Here is a 25,303-nt window from a genome sequence, read left to right as displayed (position 1 = left end):
AAAGCAACCTCTCCCTTCCTCTCTCTCCTGTGACATAAAAGTCGGAGAAGCAGAGAGCAGAAGGCGTAGCTTGAGCTTTGCGGTCTTTGATTTAGGGAGCTGAGATATAGATAGCCGTAAAACCCTTATTTCTCGAAATCGCCATCGATAGCTAACAGAAGAGATGGGGAAGAAGCAACACAGCAAAGATCGAATGTTCATAACAAAAACAGAATGGGCCACCGAATGGGGTGGCGCCAAATCTAAAGAGGTCCATACTCCTTTCAAGCGCCTCCCCTTCTATTGCTGCGCGTATGTATGCTTGCCCTCCACATTCTTTGTAATGTTTTTTTTTCCCTTCTTTTTTACTATATAGTAATTATTTGCATATTTCTTTGTATGGTTTCTTCATATGTGCTTGTTAATTTTCTTGCAGTCTCACATTTACACCATTTGAGTTTCCAGTGTGCACCACAGATGGAAGCGTCTTCGATATAATGTTTGTATCTCTATTATCTTATTTTATAGTTTCGCGTTAAAGTTGTTGAGAAACTCTGATGTTGGTTATATAAATTTTATATACAGGCATATTACTCCTTACATAAGGAAGTATGGGAAGCATCCAGTTACTGGAGCTCCGCTCAAGCAGGAGGATCTTATCCCAATTACTTTTCACAAGAATTCTGAAGGTTCTTTTATCATTATTATTATTATTATTAGTATTATTATTATTATAACTTTTTGCTGCTTTCTTATATTCAGTTTATCAGTTTGAATTGTGGCGTGTAGTGAATGATGTATTCAAGTATGAAAATTAGAAAGATTGAATTTCGGTTTTAAACAGAATCCATAGCCTTCAACCTTATCCCCTATTTAAGTCAGGGAAGTGAGAAATGAGGAGTACTTATGTGATGAATATAGAGAATACTGCAGTTTCATGGGAAGAATTCACTCCACGTTAGTTGAAATTTTCACAGTGGGCAGTAGATCAATTTCTTGAAGCCATCCCATTATTGATTTTTTTTTTCATGGAGTTGGTTATTGTTGCTTCACTGGTTTTTCTTTTCTTTTTTTTTATTAGCTACTAGATCATAAAATTCTAGTTTTTTTGCCATGCCTTGGGGCAGTACCATTCGTCTATTAGAGTTTGGACCTGAAAAACCACATGTAGATTGGCCTTCGGTGAGTGCTTTTGCTTTGACCAACCCTATCAGTTTTGATATTAGCATCATGTATGACGTCTGTTTCTCCTTTCATTTTGCTTTCTAAAGACAATGGTGAACTGACAAGGAGAGTTAGTTTAGTTTCTTTGATAATTTCAAAGCTATGAAGGGAAAAGAAAAGATGAAACTATGAAAATATCTAGTACCCCAAGATAGTGACTTTTAGGATCGAGGATTTATGAGGCCCATCTCATCTGCACCCAGTTGAGTATGGAGAGCCGAGACTCCCAGCTACAGCTAGTCCTTTTAGGGTTATCTTGAAGAACTGGCTACCTTGTTAAATTTTGGTTGCTTGGAACTACCGTGAACTGTGGAAATAATTTCACTGGAGCAGAAGATAAAATTACTACTCTTGGATTGAGCTCGATTGTTGTTGTATATTTAAATAGAAGAGTAATAGATGTTCCCTTGTAGGTCATATGTATCAACAGTAAATGTATAAATAAATACTGCTGCTACTATTATTGCCAGTAGAGTTCTTCCCTATTACTTTGTTTTTGGGATAGTTTTCCTCACGAACGGTGTTCCTAAAACACTTGTAATCCTCTCGGTGTAGCCATGTGGATGATCAATGCAATAATTTTTCTTGTTTCATGCCCTGTATGGAGATGCCAACTCATTCTTTTCTGTATTGTCATTCACCTTTAATTTAAATTTATGTCTTATTCATGTTAGTCTACGTATTTTGTCTGCAGGAGAGTATCATTGCCCCGTATTAAACAAAGTTTTTACTGAATTTACACATATAGTTGCTGTGAAGACTACAGGGAACGTATTCTGTTATGAGGTTTGTTGCATATGAATTATTAACATCAGTACTTCAACCCATATTTTTGGTACAAGTCTTTATTTGTTAGCTTTTTACCTTGTAGGCAATTAAAGAGTTAAACATCAAGACCAAGAATTGGAAGGAGCTGCTCACTGATGAGCCATTCACTAAGGAAGACTTGATAACAATTCAGGTTTTAATAGCTTTCCAAGATGCATTCTATTTACTATGCTAAAATATGCTGGCAGTTTCTCCCACGCGAGTGCATGATGTATTCTTATCTCTGTGGTTTGCCTTGCAGAATCCTAATGTCCTTGACAGTAAGGTCACTCTGGATTTTGACCATGTTAAGAAGGGGCTGAAAATTGATGATGAAGGTAAGCAAAATTTATCACCACCAATTGGGTCAAATCTAGATTTTTCTTTTCTCAAAAATAAAAATTAATATGATCATGACCTTGCATTTCCTTCTTCCAGAGCTGAAGAAAATGAGTTCAGATCCAACTTATAACATTAATATATCTGGAGATATCAAGCAGATGCTGGAGGAGCTTGGAACTGAGAAAGGAAGGGAAACTGCACTTCATGGTGGAGGCGGCAACAAGGCACAGAAGGAACGGGCTGCTGCACTTGCTGCCATTTTGGCTGCAAGGTCGCGAATTAAGGAGGATTCCAAATCAGATTCAAATGGAGAGTCTAAACCCCCACAGGCTTATAGTATTGTAGATGCTGCATCTGCTGCAGTACATGGAAGAAGTGCTGCTGCAGCTAAAGCTGCATCAGGTGATAAAACTGCTGCTCGAATAGCCATGCACATGGCTGGTGAAAGGGCACCTGTGAATGCCAAAATGGTTAGTTTGTCCCTTTTTTGATCTTTCCTTAGTCATAACATTATACAGTAGAGACCAAAACAGATGATATACTTTGAATTGTATATTCAATATGCCTTTTTGCTCTTCGTTTGTTGACCCAATTGTCTTTTATGTTGTGATAAAGCTGACTGAGCTGTTCTAATTTCTTGAACTGTTGTTTATGCCAATTTTATGGTGTAGATTATCTAAATGTGTTGATATAAACTTGCCTTTTAAAGTGATAATTCAAGTAATGATTATTTTTATTTTTCAGTTAGATGTTCTAAATGTTACTGTGCCTTATGCTTAACATGTAAAGGTATGAAAGGCTGGAATATTCTGTGCCCATTTTGTTTCAGGTGAAAAGCCGTTACACTACTGGTGCTGCTTCTCGATCCTTCACTTCTACCTCTTTTGATCCTGTCACAAAAAATGAGTTTGAATATATTAAAGTTGAGAAAAATCCAAAGAAGAAAGGTTATGTTCAGTTGCACACGACACATGGTGATTTGAACATTGAATTGCACTGTGATATAACTCCAAGGACGTGTGAGAACTTCATCACCCTTTGTGAGAAAGGCTACTATAATGGAGTTGCTTTTCATAGAAGCATTCGGTATATGAACCATTTCTATGTTGACTTTTTGTTATTTTCTTAGTTTCTTGGTTATCTGGACTGGAACAAGCTGAACATGGATATTGACGAAAGTATTTACGTAGGAATTTTATGATTCAAGGTGGTGATCCTACCGGGACTGGGAGAGGAGGCGAATCTATATGGGGGAAACCTTTCAAAGATGAGCTGAACTCCAAGTTGCTACATTCTGGAAGAGGGGTTGTTAGTATGGCCAACAGTGGGCCTCACACCAATGGTTCTCAGTTCTTCATCCTCTACAAGTCTGCCAATCATTTAAACTTTAAACATACAGTTTTTGGTGGGGTTGTTGGTGGCTTGACTACATTGTCAGCAATGGAAAAGGTTCCTGTGGACGATAATGACCATCCTCTGGTTAGTTATCTGGTCCTTCTCTTCTGAGAATTTATCTATGAGTTCCTTAAAGTATTGACATGATTGTATCATTAGCGAATGGTAGCTAACACATCAGATGGCAACTATTATATACTTCTAGTGTAGAGAGTCAATGTAACTTAAGTTTAATATTTGCACTTACGTTCTTCAAATCTCAAAATGACTTTATAGTTTACACACATTGAAGAGCTGGGCATCACATTTTCTGGCTCACACACATGATTACGCAGCATCTGATATATGGAAAGTTCACATCTGTTTAATAATAAGTTATGGGTGCATTTGGCTTTGTAGTTGGATGTTCACAAGATACACATAAATTTGCACATGGCTTATCAACCAAGAAAATGTGCTTGTTGCATATTTTGTGGTTAAATGCTTGTAGTAACTATTTGCTGGAACTCTATCCACAACAACTAAAAGTTGGATTAGAAACTAAACATAATTTATAGCTTACTAGCTTATTGTTAGGGTCATTAAGAAAGTGAATATTAAGTTTCTTGTAATTTGGTCCTCATGTGCGTGTTGGTTCTTTGGTCCCTCATTCAGGAAGAGATAAAGATCAATAGTGTAACAGTATTTGTTAATCCATATGCGGAGCCTGATGAAGAAGACGAACAAGAGAAGGCCAAAGATGAAAAGGACGCTGTTGATGAAGAAAATGTTAGTTTTTGGACCCAATTGGTGCAGATTATCGTCTTGTAATTTTCTGTTTACTGATTTTGAATTTTGGATTTTCCTTGCATATTAACAAGACTTTTACTTCTTTATTAACATTTCAGGACAAGGTGGGGTCATGGTATAGCAATCCAGGCACAGGAACAACAGAATCTGGAACCATGGGTGGTGGCGGGGTTGGAAAATACTTGAAAGCAAGAAATTCTCAGCCCGAATCTGCTGTCTCGGATGCCAATTTATCAACAATGGCCATGACAAAGAAAAGGAAAGTAGGAGTTTCAAAAGCAGAGTTCAAAGACTTCTCTAGTTGGTAAGGATTCCCCCAAATGTTGTGCAATACTTGATGAGTTGGTTGAAAACAAGGAACTGGTGTAGGCTGCAGTCTAACCAGTAATGTAACATATATTCTTTTGAGGTAATGAAAAATCAAATGGATACAGTTAAAGAGAGCATTTCACATTACACTGAATTGTAAAAGATGTATTTATTAGTCAGAAATAATTTGAGATAACAAGTAGTCTTTGTCCAGTCCAAAGAGTGGCTTCTCACACACACACACACACTCAAAAGAGTGAGCATGTGCAAAAGGTGAAATGAGGATTCCAACTCCCTTTCTACTGCAGCCTTTAACATGTTGGTATCATTAATTTGATGGCGAATTGTCATAATCTCATGATGGATATATAGGACCATCTTCATGGTTTTTGTGAGCAGTTTCCTTCTGAGGCCCCAGTCTCAGCTGTTGCTTGCTAATTATAACTTTGGCAACTTATTTTTCACCTCTATTTTTGGGGCATTGCAAAAGGATTTTTGACTTTCTTCCCCAAATATATATCTTGGTTTTTTTTTTTTTTTTTTTTTTTTTTTTTTTTTTTTTTTTTTTTTTTTTTTTTTTTTTAATTTTTTAAAGCCATGTTTGGATCCAGGGTTTTTGATATTTATGAAATTTGCTAAAATGTGGAGTTAAAATGGCTCATTTAAAATTTTCAAATCATTCATCCATTTGAATAAATACGATGCCATAATTTGCTCATTGTACATAATTTTATATGGATCTATGAATTAAAAATTGTTTAATTAGCAGAATGAAGTTGCTCCTAATTTTGTTAATTAGGGCTTAATTTTTAATATTAGCACTTACAAGGTAAATCTTGAGTTTACGGACAAACATGAAAATGCCTCTAAAAAGAAGTTTCAATTAATGCATAAATTGACTATGAGTATCTTAAAAAAAGTGATTGCATGTATTTGTAATTCGTATGTTAATTGTTTCTTTTTTTTTTTTTTTTTTTATATTGCTAGAGAATGCAACTTGATTTCTATAATCAGCAAACTATTCAGATTATTATTTAATTTAGAACGACCTACACTTGAATCATGATTCACTCAACTCGAGATGTGACTCGTTTGATCTAATGTAAAATAATAAAAATATAAAATCTCGTATAACAATATGCTTTTAGTATAAAAATAAAATCACTATTAGAATTATATAACAAGAAATTATATCTTTCACAATAAAATTTTCTTATTGTTATCGATTTAATTCAGTTTTTATTAGTATTCACTTTCTCTTGTTGCACATATAAGAAATAATAACGCAATAAATGGTTAAGTTAATTAGATATTATCCATTTATGTGGAAAATAAATATTTCGTAATAATAATTGAGTTTCAACTTACAATCTCAAAGAAAAAAAAGTATATAACAAATTTCAAAATAAAAATTTTTGAAATGCAATTTTTTAAAATAAACTTATATTAATAAAAAGAAAACAAGAAAAAGTGAAAACTTAGCATAAAAATAATATCAGATTAGTTATATAAATGTTTTGAATTTTTTTTTGTAATAAATAATATAAAATAATAAATGCTATATATATAAAATAAATAAATAAATAATCATTTTGTCAACATGAAAGCAAAAGGTTAAACTAACATCAGAAAGACAGACAGAAAATTCTTGCTTCCCATCGCAATTTATGTTTTTCCTTTTCCTTTTCCTTTTTTCAGCCCAAAGTGTTGGGCAGTAAACCTGAAAGCGACATAGTAATGCCAGAATTAACAAATTAAAGAAGGTTGTTTAGACTTATTAAATAATAATTATTACCTTCTTCCATGCTTCCCTCGCTGCTCTATTTAATTAAATTAATAATAATTAAATTTTTATTTAATAATTAATTAAATAGCTAGAGCTCTCTAATCACGCAATGCAAATTCATCCTCTAACCATTAATTAATAAAACAGTTTTGGTTAACAACTTCAAATTAGCATCATCAGATAATATTGTTTTAGGAAAAGAACAAGTAAGGAGAATTAGTTGCAATGATAATGGCTTTTGAAAGGGAGAGATGGGACCATTTCACTCCACTGGGACCTTTAAGTTTGTGACTGATGCTCTAATGGCATCATGCCACATCAGAAAAAACTTATTCCGGTTTATTTTTCCCATTTTCTCTGATTTTTTCTCCCACATGAGTTATTCTTTTCCGGTTTACCCTTATGATATTTTTTTCATCTCTGATATTAATAGTAACAATTTCAGGTTTCAAAATATAACAGTTCATTAAAAATGCTATTGTTGATCGGTCCCTTTATATTATAATTGAGGCAATGACGTTTCATTTATTCCCTTCTTTCTTTTTATTTTATCAATTAGAATACTATTATTAGAACATACAATTAATAATAAATTCAGTATATAAATTATACCCCTTGAATTAAGCCTCCATATATTGTCTTATCTCATTTGCTTATATATTAATTAATTAATGGTTAATTAATTATTTTTAAAATACAATTGATTACATTCTATTATGGCTTCTTATCATATATATAATCTCAGAATTATTATAGAGTGTTAATCAGATTTTGTCTGATTAGTCTTCTTACGTTTTGTAGAAAATATAGAGAGTGGGCGGTTGTGTGGCCCACAATGTTATTATGGTTCATTGGGCCTCTAATTATAGAAAAATATATATATTATGGAGTTGGAAAATTTTATAAACATAATCATATTTATAAGTTGTCATAAAATTTTTATAAATTAAAATCCTTAAGGAAAATTTATATCTACATTAGGTCTAGACAATTATCTTTGTCTGCTCATATTTAAAGAATTTTTTTTTTCAAATAAAGAGATGCCCATTCAAACTAGTAAAAGTATACTATATGGGATGATTTTGAGATTTGATCTCAATTTTTATTAGGTAAAATATCAAAAAAAAAAAAATTTATAACTTTATCTAATAATTTAAATATTATATATCTACAAAAATAATTACATAAAAATTTATAATTTTTCATTTCACTCCTTTAAACAGTGTATATCTAATTTTTCAAATTTATTCATAGTTCAAAAATTATTTATGGAATCTGAATAGTTAAAATTTTTTTTCTAGATTTTGTTTACCAATAGAAAGGGTAAAATACTAATATTAATATTAATAATATTACTGCTACCATTATTATTTATATATTTTAAAATATATGTATATTTAATTTGATTGTTATCGGTAAATTACAAGTAATTTTCTTTATCCATAGAACTAAATCTCATTTCAAGGTATATCAAAGTTTATTTAATGAAAGGTTGCAGTAAAAAGAATATTTTTAGCTCCGCATGCAACTGTGTATAAATTTAGTATATCCAAGCAGAAATCTTTACAGTACAAAAATAGTAACAATTGGATGTTTTAATTACCAAAATACCCTTTTACCGTTCCACATTCCGCGACCGTTGGTGCCATTGGACAGGTAACATAGGAAGTTGGGTAATGTCCCATATATATAGTTGCTTCTGCAAGCAAATGATGGTTCCCAAGAAAATTTGCAGCTGCAAAAGACAAAGAATCCACACACATGGAGTTTTACTAATGATTGTTGAAGAAAACCAAGGAAAACATAATCAAATACCATCAATTAAATAATTATATATACACCCTTATACCATTCTTAGCTCAAGCGTAAAAATACGTATACAGACAAAAAAATGTTTATGTACCTATTTCGATACGATCGAAATAATGCATGTATATATACCTAGTTAGGATTAATTTTACTGGCTATACATGCATAATTTACATACACATAAAAATCACCGACGATCACATTTGATTGTTACAGGCGGTTCTAAAATCATAAAAATTTGAATTTAAAACTCAATCAAGTGAAAGTAAGAAGTATAAAATAATAAATAAAAAAACAAAAGCCCCCCAAAAAATATAAATATAGTTATCCTAAACCATTAAATCGAAACATTTTGATGAGTTTATATAAGCTGACTCTGGAAAACAAAATACTATGTTTGTGCCTCCTAGCTATGTATAGGGCAATAGCAAAAATATATATATACACAGAAGGATATAATTTGTAGAGAGAAATAAGGTTGAAGTAGTTGAGGACAACGAGGTAGAGACAATAAAAGGTCAAGAATCATAATTATTATGAAACAATCAAATTTGGGGTATGAAGATTGACTTAAAAACGAGGGGATATATATATAGGACATCCTCAACCTCTCGAGTCATATATAAGGTTTCTGACAAGAGATTAGCTACAGTAGGACCATGCATGAATCTTGAGCAATGGCGTATATAACTTGTGGGTAATGTGTATTCTATATAGTATATAGATGATGATGTGGGAAAAAGAAAAGAAAAGAAAAGAAAAGAAAAGAAAAGGTGAAAGAAAGAAAGAAAGAAAGAAAGAGAGGAAGCAAAGCATGCCCTAGATATTTGGGAAGAGTACATATTGGTATTAGTGGAATAGGGTATTAAGTATTGTATGAAATGTTTTATGTGTTATATAGTAAAAAAAGAAAGGAAAAGAAAGAAAAAGAAAGTGGTGGGGAGGGAATTTTGGCAGTGTTTGGAGAGGGATTAGGAGGCAATAAGATATGTGCTGTGTTGTATTGGTGGGTTTGATGATGATGATGCACGCCGGCAGCTTTTACTCTTCTCTCTCTCCAAAACCCATATGGCACGCCTGCTCCCACTATAACTTATCTCTCTTTCTCTTTCTCTTTCTCTTTCTCTTTCATTTATATATATATATAAAGCTAATCCACTAACTATGTCTATATGCTGATCTTGACCTTGTTACCTTTATTTTCTTCCTTCATCTTTTGTCAGAATAGGACTTCTACTTGCAAGGTTTTAGCTTTCTTTTTTTTTTCTTTTTCTTTTTCTTTTTTTATGATTTCATTGAGAGAATTATGTCAATTAAAATGCGAAAATTACATCTCAATTACAACTGATCAATTTAAAATTTATCTAGAATTTAAGTAATTAAAAAAAAGTAAGTAATTGCTTAATTGAATTCCAACCTTAACTAAGGTTTAACACTAAAAAGGTTCAATTAATTTGAATTTTTTTCTTTATTATTGGGGAGGAGAAAGTTTAAACCTAGATCTATTGTCCGACAGTATATAAACTTACTATTAAGCTATAATCTGGTGTACAAATAAATTGAAATTTTAATTAAATAACAAAATGAAATAATATTCAACTATTAAACTATTAGGATAAAATTTGCTTTCACCATGCATGGTCCACCCACACACAAACCCAATATGTGAAAAGATTTTTAAAAATTGTGCATATCTTAATTATCCTCTTGTTTCCTAGTGAATGGATATTTCAACCGAAAATTTATTTTAATTGATTTGGTGTATAAATGTTCTTATATACCGCTGTAAATAAATTCTTTTCAAATTATAAATATATTATGATAAAAAAAACTCTAATTATTTTATGAAGAGTGATTTCACTTTTTATGTGCGTATGTAGATTGACTAATTAATTCACATTTAGTAATATTCAATTAAAATCCTTCTAACAATTGTTATAGAAATTTAAATTCTAACTATACAAGTAAAATGTAATTCACTTCCGTTCAGTCAACCACACATATTAAATATTAACGGTTTTTTATTAGTTATATATATATATATATATATTTTAAAAAAAGATATGAGCTAGGAAAGAAAACCAAGTCATACTCCAATTTCATCGATTGCTGCAAAAGAAAAGCATATTTATACATGCTTGGATTCCTCTATCTTTCTCTCTTCCTCTAATTATATATCTTAAGCAAAACTATTAAAAGAAACAAACCCAAATTAAAGATTCATCAAGATCCTATCCTTCTCTCTTTTTTCATTCTTTTCTTCATCCCCACAATTAGCCACTTTTAAAAACACAAACATTCCCCTTCTTCTACCTCTACAACTTCTCCTCTAACAAAAAAAGGGTTCTCAAGAATCCAAGGTATATATCTATTGATGTGGTTCTTTTCTTTCTTTGCTATTAAATTGTTATGGATACCTTGTTTAGACTAGTTAGTCTTCAACAATCTGATCAATCGTTCAATAACTCTACTAGCAGAACTTCTAGCAGCTCTAGATCCTCTAGACAGAATACCCATCATCACTACCAACAAGAAGACGAAGAATGCTTCAACTTTTTCATGGATGAAGAAGACTTCTCTTCTTCTTCTTCTAGACACTACTTTCCTTATCACCATCAACACCATCCTACTCCTACTCCTACTCCTACTCCTACTCCTACAACTCAACCCCTCGAATCGCCGGATTTCTCTTTCTCCCCTTCTCATGATCTCAACTTTGAATTTTCCGGCAAGTGGGCATCCGATGTTCTCCTCGAAACTGCTCGTGCCATAGCGGATAAGAATAGCGCGCGCGTTCAACAACTTATGTGGATGCTTAATGAACTTGGCTCACCTTATGGAGATATTGATTCAAAACTTGCTTCTTATTTTCTTCAAGCTTTGTTTAGCCGGATGACTGACTCTGGCGAAAGATGTTACCGTACTCTAGCTTCTGCATCGGATAAAACATGCTCTTTTGAGTCTACGAGAAAAATGGTATTGAAATATCAAGAGGTGAGTCCTTGGACTACTTTCGGTCACGTTTCTTGTAATGGTGCACTTATGGAAGCTTTGGAAGGAGAAAGTAAATTGCATATTATTGATATTAGTAACACTTATTGCACTCAATGGCCTACGTTGCTAGAAGCCCTAGCAACTCGCACTGATGAAACACCACATTTAAGGCTAACAACCATAGTCGCAACCAAAACTGGCGCGGCAGGCGGTGGTGGTGGTAATGGTGGCTTAGCTTCTGTCCAGAAGGTAATGAAAGAAATTGGAAATAGAATGGAAAAATTTGCAAGATTAATGGGTGTCCCATTTAAATTTAATTTCATACACCATTTTGGCGATTTATGTGACCTAAATTTATCGGAATTGGATATTAAAGAAGATGAAGCTTTAGCTATAAACTGTGTAGGGTCTTTACATTCAGTTACTTCAGTTGGTAACCGTAGAGATTATATCATATCAAGTTTTAGAAGATTACAACCAAGAATTATTACTATTGTTGAAGAAGAAGCTGATCTTGATGTGGGTATTGATGGATTAGAGTTTGTAAGGGGTTTTCAAGAATGTTTAAGATGGTTTAGGGTTTATTTTGAGTCATTAGAAGAAACTTTTTCAAGAACAAGTAATGAAAGGTTGATGTTAGAGAGAGTTGCTGGACGTGCTATAGTTGACTTGGTTGCATGTGCACCGTCCGATTCAATTGAACGGCGTGAAACGGCCACGCGCTGGTCTTCACGCTTGCATGCATGTGGGTTTAGTCCTGTTTCGTTTAGTGATGAAGTATGTGATGATGTACGCGCTCTGTTGCGAAGGTATAAAGAAGGTTGGTCAATGACACAGTGTAACGACGCCGGAATATTCCTATGCTGGAAGGATCAACCGGTAGTGTGGGCTAGTGCGTGGAGGCCTTGATTGATTGGTGATGTTTTTTCTTTTGAATTTATTTTTTTATATTTTTCTTTTTTTAAAATCAAAGTTTGCTGTAGTGATCGGCACGTGTGATGTGTTTTTTTGGCACGTGCTGGTATGTCTTTGTTGGGGGTGAGAGGTGCATGATGATAGGGAGGGGAAAAAAGCTAAGTGATTGTTTTGACTTGAATAGGAATGAATATCCAAGTAAATTAATTTTCATTAATATTTTGTTCAATTTTTTTGTGATTATTTTTATTTTATGAAAATAGATTAATTATGAGCTCTCTTTATAACTATAAGATAAAAACATCGTATTAAAATTTTAATATTTCATAGAAATATTATAATTTTATTAATTTTTCATTTCGCGTAATGTACTTAATATTTTTTTCAACAATAAATTAAACATTTATTGAATTGAATCGGTAACAATTAAGCCAAAAAGGGATTGATTGAATTGGTTGGTCAAGTTGGGAATGAAACATTATTTTATAGGGTGATTAAGATATTATATTATTAATTGAAAAGCTATCTAATTAAGAAATATAGATATTATCGGAATGTTCGTAACAAGAAAAATGTGTAATTATTATAATATTCCAACTTTGACCCTTAGTAGCCTGCTCCATTAAGTCTAATTGTAACCTAGCATTAAGAGAATGATTAAGACAAAAAGCAGGTAATAGAAGCCATGAGATATAGTATTTTCTTAACTAAAATGGTTGGTGTTAGCTAATTAAATTTTAATTTCTTTGCATAAGTACAAATATGAATGGGGTTGGTATTAATTTGGTGATATAAGCCGATAGGTGTAATTAAATTGAGGATTAATTTTTAATTAACAATAATCTTAAATAATAAAATTACAAAATATATTACAAAAAAGTCGTTATCTAAATTGGGTCCTTAGAATCTTAGGACGGCAACTGGGTTAGGGCATGTTTGGAGAATCTCGTAAAAAGGTGTTTGGTCATTAGTGGCCAGCATGATGCTTTGATATGGTCTTTTTTTTTTTTTTTTTTTTCCTTTTCCTTTTTTTTTTAAACCTATAATTCATCTTTAATAGTTAAAAAGCTTTAAACAAACAGAAAATAAAAATAAATAAATAAATAAAAAATGGCCCCTACCACCAACACCATAAGTGACCAAAAATACTCTTGAAATAAATCTTTTTTTTAAAAAAAAAAAAAAAAAAAAAGAAGAAGGAGAATTATAATGGAACTTCTTTTTAGGGTTTACATCTTAATCTTTTGATGAGACTTGCCTCCTCCTCCTTCCCCATTGCACACTGCCAACTTTTTTCTTTTTAATTTTTTAATTTAATTATTTTAAAGCTTTTTTTATTAAATTATTTACATATCTTTTTCTTTACGTATGTTTGCAGACTGGGTACAATTTTTTTTTATTTATTATTTTTTAATTTGGCCCATACTTTCTTCTTCTTCTTTAGCTTAAAGCTTTAGCTTCTTTTTCTACAATTGACCATGACCAGCTAGCTGTCTCTGTAATGTATCTTTTCCAATGGGACCAATTCTTCATGGGGCAGGTCAAAAACAAGTTGATCAAAGCTGTTAATTAAAGATACATCTTTTAAAAAGTGCCATTTCATTTTTTATATATTATATATAAAATATAAATTACTAATTATTTATCAATATGATTACTTTCTACCTGTACTTCCATTTCTTAGTTTATGCTGTTACCATTGTATATTTGTATAGTTTTATAAATGTCTTCACCCGATTTTTTTTACTTAAGTTATTCATATTGAGTTGGATGTAAATCAAGAGCATATTAATTCGGGATATTGTATAGATAATTTAAGTTTTCGTGTAAAATAAGTTTTATCGCTAATACAATATATATTATTCTTTTTTTAATTAGCGAAAATTAAAATGATATTTTTAAAAATTAAAGATTAATTAGTACTAGAATATTCTCTCGTAAAATAATGAAAAAATAATAATTTTATCCCTATTTTTTTATTATAATTAACTACTTTATTTTTAATTTTTAAAATTATATTATATTATCATTTTAGTGATAATTAAGAACATAGTTAAGAGCAAATAAATAAATTGAAATAAAGGAAAAGCTTTCATGTTGAACTAAAATCTTTAACACATGAATTTCATTAAGCTGATGCATAAATAGAATGCAAGTTTTAACTTTTAACCATCTATATACATTTAATAATTGTTTCCTCTATTGCTATTATTCTTTGAATAATCCAATTTTATAAATATGAATGCATAAGCTTCACATAATACATAAAATAATTTCTAAAATATTTTAACAGAAGCTTTTATAACTTATTTATTCTTTCCTTTATAAATTATAGAATCTAGACTCAAATACCAAAAAGCAACAGAGTGATTTTAACTATGTTGGAGATTGTAAATTCGAGTATGCGTGTCATTGAAATTTAAAATCTGAAGTCATCATTATTAGAATAATTTTATTTAAATACTACACCCAAGTCATTTTCTCGATTTGGTATTTTAATGGAGAATTAAGTAGAAAAATAAATTTATTAATTTGAACACATATATTTAAATATATAAAACTTAAATCCCTAAATTTTAGATGTTATAATTCTTTAAAATTGAGAAGAAAGTATTCAACCTTTCTTGTTGATAAGTACTTTCATGTAAAAAAGAAAAAAATCTTCATTACAATTTGTTTTTAATCCAGATTTGTGCTGGATAGGCCTGCAAAGGAGACAAAACGTTTCTTCTCGAATATTTAAAAAAACTTCACATTGGGGCTCGAATTCCAGACCTCTGATTAAGAGAGAAGGAATCCTAAAATAAAATAAGAAGCAGGAAAGCTTGTTGTCAAACTCTTTAATTTTGTAATATTAATAGGTGTTTTAAAAGAATTAAAGTGAGGAGTCATCAACGTTTTGATGGGGGGAAGGAATGGGGACCAACTCTTTTGGTGAAATGCAACGTTTGGCCAAAGAAAATGGTATCTGTTTCTTATTTTATCCAACATTTTTTTTTCCGTGATAATGAAAGATAGGTTTTCAATCAATTAACTAGTTTTCGTTGTTTTTTTTAATGATGTTTTTTTTAATTAGTTTCTTTAAATTTATTTTCAATTTATCTCTTTTGGTGAACAAAAAGGACCTATTAAAATTTCTACATAACAAAATATAATTTAACAGTAAGTACACGTATAACTGGATAATAAATCTAAGCTTCATTCTGTTTTTTTTTTTTTTTTTTTTTTTCAATACTCCAAAGGTTAATGTAAAAAACGTGTTAAAATGTCCAAGTTACAATGTTTTCAAATAATAAAAATAGAAACAGGAAAAAAATCAATCGTGTCCTAAAAGATGAAGAAAATTACAACAAAAATGAATTGTTTTTCGACTTTTGCAATTGTTTTAGCTTTTTCCATTTCTGATTTTAAATTTTTTTATTTTAGAAGTAAAAAAGATTATAATTTCAAAAAAATAAAATAAAATGATTGTTAACTTCAAATTTTATATTTTGAATTTGGTGCAAAAGTTACTTCCTCCCTCCACAATATAAAAATTGCTTAAAGTTTTTACATGAGAATTAAAAAAGTAATTAATTGTTAAATTACAATAAAATCAAAGATGATTTTAAAAAATAATGGTAACTTATGAAGATAGTTATTATATCTACTACAGATAAAAAATAAAATTGAAAAAAAAAATTGTTCTTTAAATACTCGAAGCGTCTTATATTTTGAAACAAAATACTCACCCTAAAACAATTTATATTTTAAAAAGTAAAATTGAAAAAAAAAATTGTTCTTTAAAATACTTGAAACATCTTATACTGTGAAACAAAATACTCACCCTAAAACAATTTATATTTTAGCACAAAAGAAGTAATTAACACCAGGAATTAAGGATCTTGGCAGAAGTGCAGGAGAAATTGAAGTGTGGGTCATAAACTCTACATTGGCAATGATTCTCTTTCAGCTCCATATATAAACATTCTAATCCTGATTCAAATTCCACCCATTTTAGATTGTCAACAACAGAAACCTGATAGATTCAGAAAAAGAAAGCATCAGCTATTATTAATAAAGTATATATTTAAACACAAACCCAGATTACTGATGCAGACAGCAACTATAACAACTGTAACTCTGTGAAGTAAGTTTATTAGCAAAAATTCTGAGTTTCTTGTATTTTCCTTTCCTTTTTTTTTTTTTTTTATTTATTTTTTTATTTTTTTTTATTTTTTTTTATGATTCCTCCTGAATGCTAACATTAACATCCCCTGAACACGAATTAATGACTACAAGTAGCAACTCCTGCAATTACAGAGGCAATCACAATAAACCAGTGAAAGAATAAGCGAAGAACATTCTTACATATTACACTAAATAATGAATAAACCTTTCATATCTACCATCTTCCCACAGAAGGAATTCTCCACTTCCTATGCCAGTAAATTGATACCCTTGACCATATTGGGAATCCAAAATTAAACTCGAGTGGCCGATCGGCAGGTCCCCCAACTATCAAAGGTAACCATACATATCTTGAATCCCTCAAGTCGGCAGGATTCCACCGATCTGCCATAAAAATAAAGGAACCTGGAAGCCCAGTCAAAGGAATTACAAATGTGCTTTGTGCGAAAAAAGTTGCAAGACGAAACATTTTGTTCCCTCCAATGCATGGGTTTCCCATAGTTTCCCATGGCCCCATGATTGATTCAGCTGCATGGACTAGGGCTTCATTTGGTGCCCAGCCAGTGCACCCTGATGTGATCATGTAGTAAGTTCCCTGATGCTTAAATAGGGCCGGTGCTTCCCGGTGTTGTCCAATAAGAATTCTTCTCATAACATGTGTGACATCAAGATAATCGTCTGTAAGTGGTCCAATGTGAAGCTCACTATTGTCCTCGGATGAATATATAAGATATGCCACACCGTCATCATCTTTGAAGATTGTCATATCTCTGCTATCAAATCCATGTGGCCGTTTGCTGCGGAGGTACTCGAAAGGACCAGTTGGGAAATCACTAACGGCTATACCAACAGCAGCTTTGGTATAGTTGACATCGTCAATATGCATCCACATAACATACTGTCCTGTCTTATCATTGTAGATCACTTTTGGTCTCTCAAGCACATTAGATTTATAGAGGTCATGAGTTTCATTTGTCTCTTCTCCTGCCAATACGATCCCCTCATTTTTCCATGTCCAGAGGTCTCTGGAGGAATAACAACCAACTCCTATGATGTCAACCTGAATGAAAGAGTATACAAAGACCCTAAGTGATAGAGGATATATGCAGATTAATTGAAGGATAAAAACCGTGATATGCGTGCTAATAAGAAGATATCTCAGAAAAGAAAATCAAGAGAGAGAGAGAGAGAGAGAGAGAGAGAGAGAGGGAGAAGGCTAATGACAGCATGAGGCAAATCATATAAACATAAAATGTGTATAGAGTCGGACATAACAAAATAGAAGTTATAGCATGACAAACCTGATCCCGACATTCATGTTTCAAACGTGTTTGATATGCTTTCATCCAGATTGCTTAAAATCCAACATCACAATTCACAGTCTTAAAAATTATATTGACTTGATTTAGCAGCTTATTTACCTTTCTCAAACTCTTTAGGTTAATAACCACCATCATGCGGTGCAATCACAAATGGTACAATGGAATGGATTCACATACATTTCATGACACTTTTATACACTTTAGATGTCACCAGAACTACACCAAGTCATAAGTTTGGACTTAAAAAGATTTTGAACATTCAAAAAAAACCTTCAATTGCTAATGATTAAAGCAAAATTTTGTAATTAGATAATTCCATCGTTCAGAAAAATCTGAATAAAATGATAAAAATGCTATAGACTGTTAACACATCAAAAATCATTCAAGAATTGGACAAAAGTTCAGTGAACAGTCTATGAATAGTTCGAGACAACAATTACAAGCACTATAGCTCCTTTAGACCGATTTGAGAAAACAACAAGAAGGGACAGAATAGCTATTTTTGAAATAGAGGAAGGGAAGAGAGGATGAAGGCTTATCTAGTGAAAAAAAGTGGGTGGGATATAAACATGTTTAATGAAGGAAATGAATCTAACTTATATGCAGGCTAAATCCATTTCCTTCCTATTTTCCTTCTTAAGATACACCAATTGATAGAACATTGATTTTGTTTTAGATGCATAATAAGAAAATCAAAAGGATATTTCATTCATTAACATCTCATGGATATACCTAAAAAGCATGACTGCACTATACACTTTCAAAATACAGCACAAAAGATGTTCAGTATGATATTTAAACTTAAATTATCATTTTAAAAATTCAAGAGATCCACCACAATAAGTCAAAGGCCATATTTGAAATTTCAAAATACAATCTTTTTTTTTTTTTTTTGAAGAGTATCTCATCGTAAATAAAAATACCAATACTAACCCTTCTATAGAATTCAAGCTTATTTCAGATAAGTATGTTAGTATCAAATTCTAAAATATTAAAAAAAAATGAATCTGTTGAAAGAGAAATAAGATAATAAGGTAAACTTCCTTTGCTTCAAGAAAATTGCATGACATGAGATGATTTAATGACTTATCTCCCTCTAATATAAGATGATTTAGTTACTAATTCCATCTAAATATCCTGAGAAAAATAAGCAAATATGCCTTAAAAACAAAAGCAAAAGCAAAATGGTTATACTGGAAAACCACATGATCTAAAAGCATGAATTCTGTATTTGAGGATCCAAGATTAAAATCATGCCTTAACAAGCCCCTGCGCGAAATCCCAGGGCTTGAATGTGTGGGCAAGCATAGCCTCCCTTCTGCGTTGTTTAGAAACTCAATTCACAAGATAGGGATACAAGATCAAACTCGAAACTTCTTATGAAAGGTTTAAGAACTATATAGAAAAAGTAAACTCTAACTAAACACTACCACTTAACCTAAAATCCTTGGCTTGTGGATGAGGCTAAGGATCTAGCATTGCCCTCTTATGTGAAAGTCTACTGGGCTTAAATAAGCAGACACGACAGGGCAACTTATATTTTGTGCTGAATGTGTAATTATAATATGAGTACCGAAAATTCTTACTTTGGACCAATTGGTCAAAGAGGATGCAAACCACAATTAGGAATCACTTAATCTAAAAATTTATCCTGGTATATGAAAGCTAAAAAAATAAGTTCTATATCTCTTAACAGTTTACATCTTATGCATGGAAATAAGAAGATAAGGCATTTACTTTAAGACATCTATTGCATTGAGGGAGAAGATTGTGCAGCCTTTATGATTAGTAGGTGTTTTTCCACATGATGCATTTGCAAGAATGATGGATCAAGTAAATTTCAAGGACAGACTAGCTTGTGCAAAGTGTTGAAAAATAGTGGATTAGGAAATAAATATCAATTTGCTGACCGAATCAATGTGGATCTGATTAGCTATCACAACTTTACAGGCTTCATAAGGGATATCCATTCTTCAACATAATCACAATCATTTCCACTGCAGCTTGATAGTCAAGCAGTGATTTCTATTCTCATACTCTCTTAGGCTACAATGATTTCTACCCAAATTAATTCACCATTGCCACTCAGTTAATAGGAGTTACTTGGCCCATTTCATTTCTTGAAGCTATCAAATTAGAATAAGGATCGGAATTTAGATGACAGAAGCCAACCTAATTGGGGAAGACATCGCCTAGTTAACTGACCGCAATCCCTTTTTGTAGTGCCTTGCCAGGTTCTGAGCATAGAAACGCTACAACTCATCAAAAGAGCACAAAACCTCCTTCAAGAAGCCAAACCGATACTAAATGGCATATTCATGTTGAGAACAACTATTATATACAGTTCTTCCAAAAGTTCCATCAATTTCAATTGGACCTTGGTCTCTAAGAGTGCTCACCAATAGAGACAGTTCTGGAATTAGAATAGATAAGAATGGATTGGTATTGCATATTCCAGAAATTGACATGACGTGCAAGCCAAGATGTCTCAAGAGCAACAGTCAAATGCTTACATCTTAGTAATGGAAATAAGGTGAAAGCATGTGATCAGAGCCGTGTTGTGTATATGTGGGAGCAAATTGGGCAATCATCTGGACAACGGGGTTTCTAGGACATGATGTAATTAGATAAGTGATAAAAGTCAAGTAACGATCATCTTTCAAGGGCTTAGACTATTTAGGATAAAAAGGTCCCATGATTAAATCAAAGAAGACAGATAATAAACATATGCGGCATCAACGTGGATATTTTTGGCAATTGCCAGCTTCAAATTAGATCTGAATTCTAAAACATACTCATCTACATAGCAGTTCATTATGCAGTCAAACACGATACTCAGAAATGAATCCCTTTCTAATAAATCAATATTGCACTTTGATTAATAGCAACCATAAGAATTTCTATGTCCCATGCTTGCTTGAAGATATCCAATCTTAATCAAACTTAAGATAATGGGAAGCAAACCAGAATAAGAGAGAAAAACTTTCACTTGCTTATTATCTTCTATAACAACCTCCATCTCCAGGCACATGATTTTATAAAGCCGAAGAAAAGAGCAGAATCCAAGGAGTGACAATAAAAGTTGAAACTAATTTTACTCAGATATCAAGATCAGAATCCAATTTTAGTGTGGTAAATGGATTCCATATCTAGATAGCAGTATAGGACTTGGGATTTTAGTAAGTCAGTGTCAAAGACAATTTCTTTGCAAATTTAAGCTTCCAAACAGTGAATGATACATAAAAGATGAAACATCATTAACAAGCATTAGCTACATTATCCCAGCACAGGTAAAAAAATAATTGCAACTGGAGATGTGAACCATGCACAAAATTCTACTGAGGAATATGAAATGATACTGAAAATCTGGCTAAATTTATTGAGAGATAATGTAAATAACTAATTTACCCGTGCTGCTCCTTTTTTATGTGCATGGTAAGTAGGTCCATCTTTATACTCTCCATACCAATAGTAGTTCTTTGATCTCTCGTCATATAGAACACCTCCTCCGTGAGCTTGAATGGGATTTCCTTCAGTATCCAACCAAATTCTCCCAGGATAATAATAGTGACTACCGTTCTCAGCATCGCTAGTTGGATTTATAGCCTTTTTCATATCAGGAAAGAATGTGCGCCTAAGCTGTGAATTCTCATCAAGAAATTCATCAATCAGTGTGCTTGTCCTCTTAGGTCTTCGTTTTGCAGCGCGTGGAGATCTTTTACCCTTTGGTGGGGGAATTTGGATGTTCTCCTCCTCCACCTCTTCAAGTTCACGAATGAGAGGGTGATGGCTTTCACGAAATTGAATCTCTCCACCCTTTCCACCATTGTGGCTAACGAGGGTGTATAAGTTAAGGAAAAGTAGAAATCCGACCAGGCTGCACACCACAGCAGACACAGAACATCTGCTTCCTGCATTGCAATTGAAAGTAGTTGATTTCCTGTATTTGTTCCTCATCCTCATTTTCTCTCTTCTTTTTATCTCCAAGATATTGCTGCAGTTCACAAAATATAAATATATGGAAATCCAACGAACCCGACCAAACAAAAGCCATAAAATTTTCAATTACTTGAATTATTTCACAATAAACTACAGAACAGGATTATGACTTCAAGAATTATCTTCGTGAATTCATAATACTCTAAAGCAATCATTTTAGAATTGATAAATCTGACTTTCTAACTTCATAATCGCAATTGCTGGATTGCTAACAAATTCATCAAAAAATCCAATTTTCTGAAAATCGGGTTCATTATCTGAAAACAGAATGGAAGTTTACAAAACCAGTAGAACAATCACTTCACTGATGAAAGATCAAAACCCACATAGTCGCTTCTAATTCATTTAAAAAGGACAACTAAAAGGCTCAGTCCCGTAGGGAAGATCAAGTGAGAATCCCCAGTGCAATGTATAAACCCGGACATCTAATGTTCGCACCAGAAACATAAAAACAAAATAAAAGGAAGATTTAAAAACAAAAAAGCTGTATCCAAATAAAACACGAAACATGCAGAAAAACTAAAGAACTAAAGACCAAAGTAAAAACAACTTACCTGACCAAATACAAACCATAAGTTGAACCGAATTTGCAGACATGGGTCTAGTAACAAAACTAACTTAACAAACCGGGCAATCCATACTCCAAAACCCACTACACTATATGATTCAAGACGAGAAAAAATAAAACCTTTCAATCAAAAAACAATCCAGTAAGTTCCGTGAGGTCAAAAGAAGAGAAAAAAAGAAGTTGGGTAGTTGATTTCTGGTTCAATTTGGATCTAAAAAGGTTGACGATTGATGATGACTGGAGACCAAAAATGCTATTTTATACTATTACTTAGCGTTCGTTGGTGATTTTGTTTCTGGGACTTGAAGGACGTACCTCATTCGATTTATCTACAAACAAATGGTACACGGGAATGAATGACTAATGATGGATTTGGCTCCTTAATTTTCTTGCTTTGCTTCCGCGACATATGTTTGAACTTTGGATTTATTTTCTTTTTTGAGTATCCAATGGATTTTTTACATTCTTTTATAGTCAAGAAGGCAACCTCTTACTCTTACACGTATTATTGGCTATTATTTCGACTTAGGAGATAGTTTTTGTATTTTACTAATTATTATAGAAAAATATTAATTTAAAAATTACTATTCCCTCAGTCCACTTTAAATATTAAATTTAATAGTAATAAAGAGATATCTTGCTTTAAATGGTTATTTAGGATTTTGAAGATATATTGATAAATTATTTTTCAATTTTACCCTGCTTATTATGTATAATTTATTTTACGTTTATATTTATTTTTCTTTTTTATTATTATTTTAATTGTAATTAAATTAAAATTTTGATAATATACGTGACTGAAAGTTTTCATTGTATCATGAATGAAAAAATAAAATGGAAGTACTAATTATAAGAGTACTTTAATATGAAATAAAATTAGCATAAGTGTTGTAGTAAATTTAAATAAGCAGTTCTCAATTTTAAAAAGCCTAATTTAGTCATTATATTTTAAAAACTTAATGTATTCTGATAGTGTTCTTAATTTTTATAAAAAAAAAAAGAAATATTAATATTAAAGTAAAACGAATGCAATATTTAATCTATATAATTCCTCAAAACTAATTATTTTTTTCTCTATATTTTTTAAATTATATCAACAAGTATATGATGTTTATTTCATTTATTATCTTATTGCTAATAGAATGAAAACGGTTATGAAGTAGTTATCTAATTATAGAAACCAAATAGTAATTTTTCCTTTTATTAAAATGCATATATCAGGAAAAAAAAAATACGTTTGCCTTTAGATTTTATTCTCTCCCTTAATTCTGGGATATTCTATTTATGGTTGACTGCAGAATGTGGTTTTAATAGATGGAATCACTAATTAGTTGACATTTTGGAAACTATAGAAACTTATTCATCTACTTCTTAAAAGGCTAAAAAAAAAAAAAAAAATTGAACTTTCACTATTTTTACAATTTTAATCAATTCTTTTGATTTTAATAATTGTGGCAGAGAACTTAATCTTTTTTTTTTTTACAACTATAGTCTATTTTTTGTGTCCGTACGCTTGTTGATATTGCCATTGATGGGATCCATATATATATATATATATATATATATATAGTATTTTCCATTAAATTGGGTTAAATTTAACTATAATTGAGTTAGTAGTTTTTAATATTCCATCTTAAAAGGTGTCTCGTTAATTCTAGCTTAATGGATGCGATTAAAGTAAATTGACTATATTACCATTTATTTAATACTAATTCTTTAAAAAAAATATTAAATAAAAGTAATAATTATTGGTCATATATAAAGAGTAAATATGAAAAAAAAATATTTATTACTTCGTAAATTATAAATGTGATAAATATTATAGAACAGACGTAATATTATATTATAAATAGGTTAATTTTATTACCTATTATATTATTATTTTTTTTTTGTCTTTTATTGTCATGTGTAATTACTTATATACATACATCCGGTGAAGATATAGTAGCCAATTAAAATCTAAGCTACTTACTTCCCATTTTCACTATCCTTCTCTGCACAAATAAGGCTTAACATCTAATAAAATCTTAAATTTTTACTATTTTATAATTTTAATCAATTCTTTTATTTTCACACGCAATGTCTTCAATTAATTATTTTTTATATTAAAATATAAATTATAATTATTTTATCTCAAAATATAAATCGATTTGAATATTTTAAAAAATAATAAATAATATATTTTAATATTTGATAAAATAATTATTTTCACAAAATATTTTTATTTTAAAATAAATAATAATTTAATTAAATCACTCTTAATTTTATTATATTTAAAAAGTCGTCTATTTTGCCTTTTATTGTAAACGACAAAGCGGATGTGGTTGCATTTTGTTGGAACTTACGCGTTAAGGCGTGGGGCCACTAACGCAGAGTCAGTAAAATTCTAATGGGCTGGACTCTGGAGGAAGCTTCAATCGGAACAAATTAATTTGTGCAAAAAATCTATTGCCAAAATTATAAAAATCGACTAAAATTATAAAAATGGTCAAAAATAATTTTTTTTTTGTCATTAAGCTTATGAATACTTAATAATTAAAAATGGGTTACTCACATAAAAAATATTATTCATTTTGCATTCCAATTATTTTCTCAAGTTTGCCAAATAATGAAATTTTTTCAATTCAAAAGAAGTTGGTAAATTTGCTCCATGATAAACAATTGCCAGCCTAAGCATGAGAGAGTTATTGACATATAACTACTACCTAAAATTCTAAAAACAAGCAAGCCAAAGCTGTTTTGGCTTGGCATTTCTAGCTTGCTTAGTTGACCAATTTAGTAATTTTAAGCCTTTAATTTTAGATATTTATTAATTTTTTTGCTTCATTCTTTTGAAAATAGAAGAAAAGAAAGAAGGAGAAACCTACTCCTTGAGGATTCAAGACATGAACTATG

General features: G+C 31.2%; 3 protein-coding genes across 6 annotated transcripts; 2 read left to right on the top strand and 1 right to left on the bottom strand.

Annotated features, from left to right (window-relative positions):
* The first annotated feature begins 17 nt into the window (after window positions 1-17).
* Window positions 18-5,058, top strand: PUB49 (plant U-box 49). Of its 2 annotated transcripts, none has more exons than XM_012224018.4 (11): window positions 18-291; window positions 416-478; window positions 565-668; window positions 1,898-1,989; window positions 2,075-2,164; window positions 2,273-2,348; window positions 2,449-2,822; window positions 3,182-3,438; window positions 3,543-3,831; window positions 4,402-4,515; window positions 4,635-5,058. In XM_012224018.4, the coding sequence occupies exons 1-11, from the start codon at window positions 164-166 to the stop codon at window positions 4,842-4,844; spliced, it is 1,797 nt and encodes a 598-aa protein (XP_012079408.1). In that variant the 5' UTR covers window positions 18-163; the 3' UTR covers window positions 4,845-5,058. The 2 variants fall into 2 exon arrangements, with proteins under 2 accessions (XP_012079408.1, XP_020537253.1); XM_020681594.3 differs by having other exon boundaries at window positions 4,402-4,553.
* A 5,486-nt stretch (window positions 5,059-10,544) lies between these two features.
* SHR (GRAS family transcription factor) lies at window positions 10,545-12,566 on the top strand. Its single transcript, XM_012224021.4, has one exon. It carries the CDS (start codon window positions 10,850-10,852, stop codon window positions 12,341-12,343), a length of 1,494 nt encoding a protein of 497 aa, XP_012079411.1. The 5' UTR covers window positions 10,545-10,849; the 3' UTR covers window positions 12,344-12,566.
* A 4,054-nt stretch (window positions 12,567-16,620) lies between these two features.
* On the bottom strand, window positions 16,621-22,882 carry LOC105639853 (uncharacterized). 3 transcript variants are annotated; one of them, XM_012224022.4, is made up of 3 exons: window positions 22,724-22,882; window positions 21,250-21,835; window positions 16,621-17,579 (listed from the first exon to the last, which is right to left on the bottom strand). In XM_012224022.4, the coding sequence occupies exons 1-3, from the start codon at window positions 22,726-22,728 to the stop codon at window positions 16,734-16,736; spliced, it is 1,437 nt and encodes a 478-aa protein (XP_012079412.1). In that variant the 5' UTR covers window positions 22,729-22,882; the 3' UTR covers window positions 16,621-16,733. The 3 variants fall into 3 exon arrangements, with proteins under 3 accessions (XP_012079412.1, XP_012079413.1, XP_012079414.1); XM_012224023.4 differs by lacking the exon at window positions 22,724-22,882 and adding an exon at window positions 22,395-22,717; XM_012224024.4 differs by lacking the exon at window positions 22,724-22,882 and adding an exon at window positions 22,395-22,717 and having other exon boundaries at window positions 21,250-21,752.
* Between the last annotated feature and the right edge of the window lie 2,421 nt (window positions 22,883-25,303).

Source organism: Jatropha curcas, chromosome 3, assembly GCF_041381405.1.
Source record: "Jatropha curcas cultivar XTBG-Jc1 chromosome 3, XTBG_Jcur_1.0, whole genome shotgun sequence".
Taxonomy (NCBI): Eukaryota; Viridiplantae; Streptophyta; class Magnoliopsida; order Malpighiales; family Euphorbiaceae; genus Jatropha; species Jatropha curcas.
This window is presented reverse-complemented; position numbering and strand designations above follow the sequence as displayed.

Excerpts from the sequence above, each read along its gene's own strand:
- PUB49 (XM_012224018.4), top strand. The coding sequence starts at position 164 with ATGGGGAAGAAGCAACACAGCAAAGATCGAATGTTCATAACAAAAACA. Across the intron at positions 292-415 it reads CTCCCCTTCTATTGCTGCGC|TCTCACATTTACACCATTTG; the intron begins GTATGTATGCTT and ends ATTTTCTTGCAG. Across the intron at positions 669-1,897 it reads TTTTCACAAGAATTCTGAAG|GAGAGTATCATTGCCCCGTA; the intron begins GTTCTTTTATCA and ends TTTTGTCTGCAG.
- LOC105639853 (XM_012224022.4), bottom strand. Across the intron at positions 17,580-21,249 it reads ATAAAAAAGGAGCAGCACGG|GTTGACATCATAGGAGTTGG; the intron begins GTAAATTAGTTA and ends TCTTTCATTCAG.
- SHR (XM_012224021.4), top strand. The coding sequence starts at position 10,850 with ATGGATACCTTGTTTAGACTAGTTAGTCTTCAACAATCTGATCAATCG.